The sequence below is a fragment of the Actinia tenebrosa genome, unplaced genomic scaffold (genome assembly GCF_029948245.1).
Source record: "Actinia tenebrosa isolate PJP-AT-01 unplaced genomic scaffold, QUT_ActTen_1.0 PGA_scaffold13__45_contigs__length_12533684, whole genome shotgun sequence".
In the NCBI taxonomy this organism is placed as follows: Eukaryota; Metazoa; Cnidaria; class Anthozoa; order Actiniaria; family Actiniidae; genus Actinia; species Actinia tenebrosa.
This window is the reverse complement of record NW_028292573.1, coordinates 8,808,161-8,817,899: the sequence shown is the minus strand read 5'-3', so window position 1 is coordinate 8,817,899 and position 9,739 is coordinate 8,808,161. Positions and strand designations below refer to the sequence as shown.

Here is a 9,739-nt window from a genome sequence, read left to right as displayed (position 1 = left end):
AACGAGATCAAAATAACAAACGGAAAGAGCGCACGCGTGTTAGCTCTAGTTGACGTACGGGAGTAGGGTAAGGCAAAATTTAAACCATTCTCGTACCCATAGCTCCTCGGCTTCGTTCCTACCCATCGGAACCCGTCGGAACGAAGCCGAGGAGCTCTGGGAACGAGAATGAATTTAAACTGTATCCGCTTTCTAAAAATAGCCCAACCGGGAATTTACATGGCGCGCGCGATATTAAGAAGTTTTTTTTTCTCTCTCTTATTTATGCTCATTTGGATTTATAACTTTATTGCAATAGTGGATGTGTTTTTAGTTTTCACTGGTCAATTTTCGCAAGCTTCATGACACCTCAGTAGTGCAGTGACGTCATTTCTACGTCACTATTTCAGATCAGTTGACCTACTTAGTGAATATTTTCAATTTCCTAAGGCTTGACTTTGAGCTTCTACAAGCGAAGACTTACGACAAAAGAAGTTTCATATTATCATAAAGTTAGGTTCAACCAATATTAACTTAAGCCATATACAAACTAGTACGTTGAAATAGCAACAATGGAAATATATGGCCTCAAACCGGTGTCTGTTCCATTCTGTATATCAAAAACACATTTTATCTTGTCCGACATAGCAACAGTAACTAGGGAGGTAGAACAATGAATGCGGGATTGGTGCATTCGAAAGCCGCTCCAAAGTATCTCAATAGAACTGATCTATCTTAGGAATTTGTATTTGGTTGTTCGATGTGGGATAATATCTAGCAAAGCTCATGCGCACACGGGATTTTAGGCCTGTTTTCGGAATTTATGGGTTCTTTTAACTCATGATTCGGGAAACTGGAAATAATTCCTCACGATTCTGCGATCCTATCCCCATTATGACCTTGGTCTATTCTTTCTCAAGTGCTTTCTAAAATAAACAGAAAATAGAAACGGAATCGTGTTTTACTCGACCGATGCCGCCTTGAAATTTATCTTGTTTGGACGCGTTGTTTGGAAAGTTTTAGTGGGTGGTAGAAAATAAATCACGAATGAACCTAGAAAGGACTTGAGTAGTGAGTTTCAACGCAAGGTCGGCAAGAGAACCGATATTGAATCTGGTTTTTTTTCTTCAGTAAACACCGCTTTCTAGCTTTGTAGTTTGCACACCGACGAACAATATACGGTGTGGAAAGTATAACTACGTTGAAAAGACAGCTATTTAAAGCGTTGCTCTTGAGCATCGTTTTATCGATTTTACTAGCAAGATCACTGAGCTGCTACTACAAGGTAACTACTACCATTCAAGGTAAGAGTGATTTTGCCTTCTCCTTCAGTCCTTCCTTCCTTCCTTCCTTCCTTCCTTCCTTCCTTCCTTCCTTCCTTCCTTCCTTCCTTCATTGTTTTCAGCTTACAACCATCACATATTTCTTACTTATTTCGTTTTCCTTTCCTATTCACTTTCCTTCCTTCCTCGACACTTTTCTCGCTCATTTTCTCCTCAATTTAATAAATCATTCATAGATTTTCATTGACTGTCCTCTTATTGATCATAGATAACGTCTTCAAATATTCAAAACTTAAGTGCAACTACGAAGGGAGCGAGTGGTTTCACTTTGAAGCTTCGAACATTTTAAGACGTAATGATCAATAAGAGGACAGTCAAAGAAAATCCTAGTCTCCCCCACAGCCGCTTTCAGTGTCGTCACGCAGCGCTTTCTCCCCTGAGTAGCTCAGGGGAGAAAGCGTTGCGTGACGACACTGAAAGCGGCTGTGGGGGAGACTAAGAAAATCCTTGAGCGATATGTTTTTACGATAACAAAAGCCAAAACGAAACGTCTAAAAACAAGCAAAAGAATGGTTAATTCAAACCTCACTTATTTTTCTGAAGGCTGATGATCAGATAATGTTGAAAATACCTCGTTTGATATCCAAATATAAAATGGAACAGTAAGAAATAGAAAGAGATAATAGCTTGAAGAAGTTTAAAATATTTTTTTCTAATTTGAAGTCAATAAATTTTCTGAAACACAAAACCCGTTGATGTTCTGAACGCGCAAATCAAAATTAGCTTAGAACGAACTGATTTTCAGTATTTCACAGATAAAAGCAGGAATAGTGTACGTTCGATTGAAGAACGTTTCATTTTGGTACAGTTTTTTGATTGGTTACCCCCCAGACATCAAAACATTATATGCTATGGAAAAGTAGAGAATAAGGTCGTCCAATACAAGGACTTCTACCAATACTGTCGCCATTTTTAATTAGATGTAGATATGCATGCACATTTCAATTACCGGACAAGTAGAGTCGAGATGACTAGCGCACCCCTCCCTTAGTGGAGTCAAAATTGTATTCCTTTTTTTTTTTTGAAAAATCGTAAATTGAATTCAACTTTTCAATAATTTCAAATTGAACCTTTTTCTATTTTAAGTTGACAATTGTTTGCTAAAATCAATTCTAAGTTATTAAACTTATGAAAAACGAAAGATCTTGAACGAAAAATTAATTTTCTATGTTCTAAAATCAAATCGACGCTAGGTACACGAGCCAAAATCAAGCAAGCGAACCAAACAAACTGTTGCTGAAGAATACAATCCAAGATGGGATATAAAATGGTATCAATGGTAAGTGGAGTTTAGTTCGCTCATCTCATTTCACTCAACCGTACCCCTGATACAATACTTTCAGTATTGATTCTACATTAAGTGAATAGTCTAACCGCAAACCGGTTGGCTCAGTTGGTTGAGCATTGGACTTTCGTGCGGGAGGTCGTGGTTTGGACCAACACTTAGGGTCTTAAAATAACTGAGGAGAAGGTGCTGCCTTTGTAATTACATCTGCAAATGGTTAGACTTTCACGTGGCTCGGATGACCACTTTAAATGGTGGTCCCGTCTCTCCACACTCATCATTACTAACCAATATCAGAGGGACGTAAAAGAACCACTGAGGACGTAAAGAAACCCTGGCAGTGACCACCCTCAGTGCCTACACTTCATACTAACCATCTCTAATGCTTGTAAATTGCACAAAAAGCAATCTCATTCACAACCCAATGTAAAGTGCCTTTGATTATATTCATATAGAAAATGCGCTATAGAAATCATAAATCATTTATGCGACGCCCGCAGTTCTATTTAGTCGTACTCTGACCATGTCTTATTATAGCGGAAGTAAATCCGCACGCGATCTACATGAATACTTCCGGTGCACATAGAAAACTGAGTCACCTTCCTGTTTATCGCAAGCAATGATGCTATTTTAAGATTTGAGTCAAATTTGATAACGAAAGACTTGATTTTTTATCTTCTACGTGCTCGAAAACAGCGTTATAATTTAAGATCATCGCTCTTGGATCGTATCTGATTTTTTGCTTCAAATTTACGTAACGGAAGAACATTTTACGTGATGTTGATCAAAAGCCATCCCGACGGGCCGCCCGCCGAATATCCGTTTTACTTCCAGCCCGTTTCTAGGTCAAGCAGGAAGTTATAAAGCGGTACTTGGTGTATAGAAAAATTCCTTATGACTTTTGTTAACAGAAAACATCGAAAATCCTTTGCATTCCTTCTCTTTCCCCTCCCCAGTTTTTGTTTTTAAAAAGAACCATTAAGAGCCATTTATTCACTAGATTTCTTACTAATAATTCTTTAGTTTGTGCGCAATTGTTAGTCGTCGATAGTTCATGGAAATTTTGTAGATATTTTTTAAACTACTTTATTTGTAAGTTGTTGTTGTTGTTGTTGTTGTTGAGCAAATTGAAAACAAAAACCAATTAGAAAGATTAACTGTTCTTTCAAAAACTGACAGGCTCCAGGCTCTTGTAGCCAACTGTTTAAAAGCAGTGGTTTTACAGAGTGTCTAGCTTCTTCCACTGAATTCCAATACGCCACTTTACCTCGGGCGTGATATTTTTTCCATTTCAGACCTCGTGTCTTTTTCTTGAGAATAAGATTATTTGTTTGAGTTGTATCTATATTCATGTGTCTTTTCATCCATCCATCCATCCATCCACCCACCCACCCACCCACCCACCCACCCAACCACCCATCCATCCATCCACCCACCCACCCATCCATCCATCCATCCACCCACCCAACCACCCACCCACCCATCCATCCATCCATCCATCCATCCACCCACCCAGCCTTCAAACCTACCAGTTTATGAATATGCCAAGCAAATCCCCAACAGGGTAGCGCGTCTTGGAACCGTTACATAGCCTTTGGAGAAAAAAAACTCCTCGTGGGACCTTTTCCTCTTCCGCGCCGGCTCTGTTCCCACATACACTCACGACACGAAGGAAAAAAAACGGAGACCCTTAAGAAAATCCTTAGAAATATTTCAAAAATATAAGTTGCGCTCAACTGTTTTACTGATGTTTCCTGCGCCTCGCTGAGGTGAAATTCAAAAGCACTGGCACTTGGCCCCTTCGGAACGCTGAAAATTACACTGTTGGGCAACGAGCACTGTTGGGCAACCATCTAGAAAAGTGTTTCTATATTCATAAATGAAAACACGCTGTTTAACGTGTGTGGCAAAACAGTACTTAACGGAAGAAATGCAAGCTCCTTGCATCCTGTAAGGATTCCGAATGCCATTGAAGTTTCAATCTCTTCTCAATAATAGTATGTGGGCGAACAAAACCACAATATCTTGTGAGCCGGCAACAATTTCCTATACGGGTTTCCGACCGAATTGGCCAAAAAAATATTTAAGAAAGTTTCTTGGAGTTTGAAAATGTTAAGAAAAAGGCACAAGTCGAGCAAGCGAGCAAGAAAACGTTAGCGAAGAACAGAAACAAAGATGAATACTGCATCAATCGTAAGTAGGATTTAGAATATACACACTTACCTCATTTGAGGAAGATAAGTTTACTTAAAGCTTTATAAAAGTATCTTTAAAGTAATCAAAAAACGGCTAAAATTATTGAATACTACATAGGCTATAAAGAGTATAGTTTTTGATCGCTTCAAGAACTATTTGTAGTCGATTGTGGCATATTTCATTTGAGGAAGATCAACTTACTCCATGCTCCATAGAAATAGTTTTCGCGGTTAATCTAAATCCAAAGCAGCAAAAATTATCTGTGGGTTTTACATAGGTTTTAGAGATTTGAGTGAAGTAATTTTTGAACTCTTCATAAAGTATATACAGTCGGTAGTATAGCACACTCATCTACTAACTTGAAGGGGCTCTTCACGACTCGGAAGTGAAAGCTATTTTGTTTCTCAATACCTTCTTTTACAAAAGCCCAACTTTTATTTTGCAGCATTGCAGTATTATAAGTCACTAATTGTGGGACTCTCTGACTTCGCCACTGTCCAACGAGAACTTAGAGTTATTTTTTTCCGCCCCAAAACCGTAGAACTGTACGTAGACTCGTTTAGCTATTCTATTTCAATTCTCTACTGGAAGCGCAATTCTTTACATACACCAAAGTCAAAGCTTAGCACTGGAAGGGTTTCTATGATGGTTGAGGTTAAGATAGTACTACCTCGAAGAGAATTGAAACAGTTTGTAGAGTGTGAATATCCAGACGGTTGTTAAAATCAGGGAAACCTAAGCCGAGATATTTGAAACGTTCTTGAAGTATATAGTTTGCCACACCCAATAGCGTCTGCTCTGCCAAGTTAGCTCTACACGTTTATCATAATGTCCGAGTACCTAGTACTAAGCTCCACTAAAATTCCACTGAAGTTTGTGGGAGATCTTAAGCTAATTTGATTTTTTTTTCAGGTACTATTTCTGTCCCTAGTATATTTGTGCTATAACCAAGCCTTGGTTAGCGGAAAGGTCTACTTTCTGCGCTCAGCCTTCAGACAGAAATATCAACTGAGTGACTGCAATCTGCTGAAAGTGGATGTTAACAGCCAAGGAGTTCCAAGCGGATTGTCGTTCACAGCGACGTGCTGTAGCACCCCGAAGCAAAAACGTACGAATAACATTTGTTTATACAATCATAAACCAGTATTTGACTATGATAGAGATAGACAAACGCTTCAGGAATTAGCGTGGCTGTTCCTCCGAACGAATCGATACTTGTTTTGATGTTAGACGCTGTCTCAATCAATGAAGCATTCATCGTTATTATCATTATTATTTATTTATTTTATATTATTTAATCACGGAATTCCACAACCAATTCTCCTTTTTCTTCTAGTATTTTTACCAAAACTACAAAAATTATGTGTTTACGAGTTTTTATGTAAATTCTGAATAAAAGCTCGAGTCTTCGCGGTTCTAAATTATAACGAGAGTTTTAAAACCAAGCTAAACCAGCATCTATTTGTAGAAATACAGAATACTTTTCTTTACTTTGTATAGTGATTTGCAGCTCGAGTCGTAGAGGTAAATTATATCAAGTCTTTTAGAAGCCAAAACTAGGCTAAACCACCATGTTTTACCTATTGTGGCCAATACATCGCTTATCGTAGAAATACAGAATACTTTTCTTCACTTTGCATAGTGATTTGAAGCTCGAGTCGTAGCGGCAAGTAATATCGAGAGTCTTTTAAAGCTAAGCCAAAACCAGGGTTCTATATTTTGCAACCATTACAACATCGTTTTGTATAAATACAGAATAATTAGTTTTCTCCAAATACAAGGAACTTAAAATCCACGCTAAACTAACCTTTAAATTGCTCTTAGCATTGAATTTGTTTTAAACTCGAAGGAAAACTTCATAAACTGTATTTTAGTATTAACAAAAGAAGTGTTTTTTGAATATCAAACCGATACTTACAGAAGTAGATGTTTTGGACTTTAATACTTGAAGAATAATCTTTGGTCTTTTCAAGATTCATATTCATTAACAGAAAAATCTGTTCTACTGTTAGTCTAGAGTTCTACATTTCGTCAAAACGGCCTTACGTTACTATGGAATCCTTTAGCCGTTTCTCTATTATAAATATATTGAATTTATATATTTTTGTCTTATATGTCTTATGAAATGCAAGCATATATTTTGCCAGTAGGAAAACTAGAAATTTTTGGTATCCTTTTCTAAAGTTTATAGCGGAACCATGTTGGATTGAACTGCTAATTGAATACTTTATTTATATACTTAATTGAATAATTGAACTACTTGAATATAGATAAATGCTTCTCCTCTTCTCTTCTCTTGTCTTCTCTTGTCTTCTCTTGTCTTCTCTTGTCTTCTCTTGTCTTCTCTTGTTTTCTTGTCTTTATTGTTCTTTGTCTTTTATCTTTCTTGTCTTGTGTCTTTTTTTTTGTTTTTAGTTGTATTTTTATATGGTCTCTGTCTTTGTTGTATTCTTTGTATTTTTCTTATTTGTCTTTCTTGTTCTCTTGTCTTTTGTATTCTTGGTTTGTTTGTCTGTTTCTCTTGTTTCTTTTTCTTATTTTTTGCTTTCTCTTTTTCTCTTCTCTTCTCTTTCTTCTTTCTCTTCTCTTCTCTTGTCTTCTCTTCTCTTCTTCTCTTCTTTCTCTTCTCTTCTCTTGTCTTTCTTTGTCTTCTCTTCTTCTCTTGTCTTCTTCTCTGTCTCTTTCTTCTCTTGCTCTTCTCTTGTCTTCTCTTGTCTTCTCTTGTCTTCTCTTCTCTTCTCTTCTCTTCTCTTCTCTTCTCTGCTCTTCTCTCCTCTCCTCTCCTCTCCTCTCCTCTGCCGATTTCCTTGGCAAAAGGAAAGTGCTTCTTAAAGTAATTTTTCGTCATTTATAAACCACAGATTTCAAAGTCGTTTTTTCTACTTCAAGTCGAGGACTCACAGCCACATTTCAATGGCTACACAATACCACCTATTACTTAACAGCAAGAACCACAGGAAATCCACTGGTTTTGGAGGTGAGTGCAAATTAAGATTAAAGGGCGCGACGCATGACACCGTGACACGTCATGAATCACGCAAGGAGTGTTTGCTCACAAAGGCTCATGATGATAAAGCCCTCAACGTCAAATAGAATTGATAATTAGAACCATGACATGATTTATAAACGCATTCCTTGTCTAAACAGAGACCCCCATCGATAACAGACAGTCAGAAATTCCTCGTCAAATCAACGCGTACTCCAGGCTGTATTGACTGCGTGTCCTTACAATCCAAAGCAACGAACAAGTACTTGGCGACCAGTACTACAGGAGTGGTAACCACCACAACTAACAGGAACCTTAACAGCGTGTTAATAAGATTAGACGTTTGTGATAAGTCTTACATTGCAATATGCAAGTATATTAATATAATGTGTTAAGGGACACATTAACAATTAATCCGTGAAACACTAATTACTAAATAGTACAAAATAGTGCTAATTAAACAATAGAAAACAATGGAGTTTGCATGAAATTGTGCTATTTAGTATTACTAAAGTTTCACGGATTTACTGTGGTCACTCCATAACCGTGAAACTTTAGTATCACTAAATAGCACAATTTTATGCAAATTCCATTGTTTTCTATTGTTTAGTTAGCACTATTTTGTATTATTTAGTAAATAGTGTTTCATGGATTTACTGTGGTCACTCTAAGGACTGAGAAATGATTTGAAAAAGCGGCATATTTTAAGAAGGCTATATCGAGTAGAGAGTTCAAAGTAGAAATTTAAAGTATGGACGACTATACGATTTAAATTATATTAATATAATATTAGACGCTGTATAACAGGTATTTAACAGTATAAAACGCCATATATTTGTTATTATTGTAGTATTTAAGTTGTTTGGTTGCATGAATACATCTTCAGGGAAAGATTGATATGCTAAACGATTTTGTGCAAGACTAATAGTAGAAATAAAAGAAATAAAAGATTAAGATTTAATCTGTGATGAAGTTTTCATATGGAACAGAATTGGGAGGAAGAGGGGTCGTCCCTGTATCCAGTCGATACAGTCAATTCAAAAAATGTTGTCGTCGACCAACTCAAGTCTACGCGACTGGACCGAAAGGAACTCTGGGTAGCAATCACTGAAGCTGAGTTGACTCCATAATTTTATCTGACTAGTTATGCCTTGTTTACAGCACGAACCTTCGTAGGCGAGCGGGAAGTGTTGAAGGAGACTTTTTTTAATGCCTTCATATTTTTCAAAATTGTGAACTGAATCATAACTACTTTGTTTTTCTTTCCCTAAACCCAAAGACATGCATTTGATGGATTGTTTCTCGCCAATATTATTTTATTACTAGCGGGAACAATTAATTCAGAACGAATATTTAACCGCTTCAGTGATTTTCACCCATATTCCTTTCGGTCCAGTCGCGTAGGCTTGAGCCGGTCGACGACAACGTTTTTTGAATTGACTGTATACATAATAGCGACATTAGACACTATAGGGGAATTATATACGAAAACAAAGGCGCGCGCGAAAAAGAATGGTTTAAAGTGTGTTGTTTTTTCAAATGTGGCGACTGTAGTTTCCTCCCTTGTCAGAGTATATATACATCAGATCGACATTAGATACCATAGGGGAATTATATACACCCTTCTCATAATGGCTGACAAGTGCACGAAAACGAGATCACCCAGTCATTACTTCACGATAAAAGACATAAAATTACATGAAATGACTTTAAAGAAGAAAAGTATAAAAAATGACCTTTGTTTTGGTCTGAATTAGCGCTAACAGCCTTTATTTTGAATGAGCAGCTTGGCTCAACCTTGCAAGATGACTGGGTTTCCGTGCGTTCATCAGCCATTATGAGAAGGGTGTATAGGAAAACAAAGGCGCGCGCGAAAAAAGAAATGGTTTGAAGTACGTTGTTTTTTCAAATATGGCGACTGTATACTTTCCTCCCTTGTCAAAGTATGTA

The 9,739-nt window shown here is 37.2% G+C and overlaps 1 protein-coding gene across 1 annotated transcript; it reads left to right on the top strand.

The window, feature by feature from the left end:
- Positions 1-1,171: 1,171 nt before the first annotated feature.
- On the top strand, positions 1,172-8,750 carry LOC116292300 (uncharacterized). Its single transcript, XM_031699583.2, has 5 exons — positions 1,172-1,283; positions 2,516-2,601; positions 5,716-5,911; positions 7,665-7,780; positions 7,951-8,750. The coding sequence occupies exons 2-5, from the start codon at positions 2,578-2,580 to the stop codon at positions 8,182-8,184; spliced, it is 570 nt and encodes a 189-aa protein (XP_031555443.1). The 5' UTR covers positions 1,172-1,283; positions 2,516-2,577; the 3' UTR covers positions 8,185-8,750.
- The last annotated feature ends 989 nt before the right edge of the window (positions 8,751-9,739 follow it).

Bases quoted from the DNA above. Each gene is read 5' to 3' on its own strand.
- LOC116292300 (XM_031699583.2), top strand. From the start codon at position 2,578: ATGGGATATAAAATGGTATCAATG. The intron at 5,912-7,664 runs GTACGAATAACA...TATAAACCACAG, and splicing joins TAGCACCCCGAAGCAAAAAC to ATTTCAAAGTCGTTTTTTCT. The intron at 7,781-7,950 runs GTGAGTGCAAAT...TTGTCTAAACAG, and splicing joins GAAATCCACTGGTTTTGGAG to AGACCCCCATCGATAACAGA.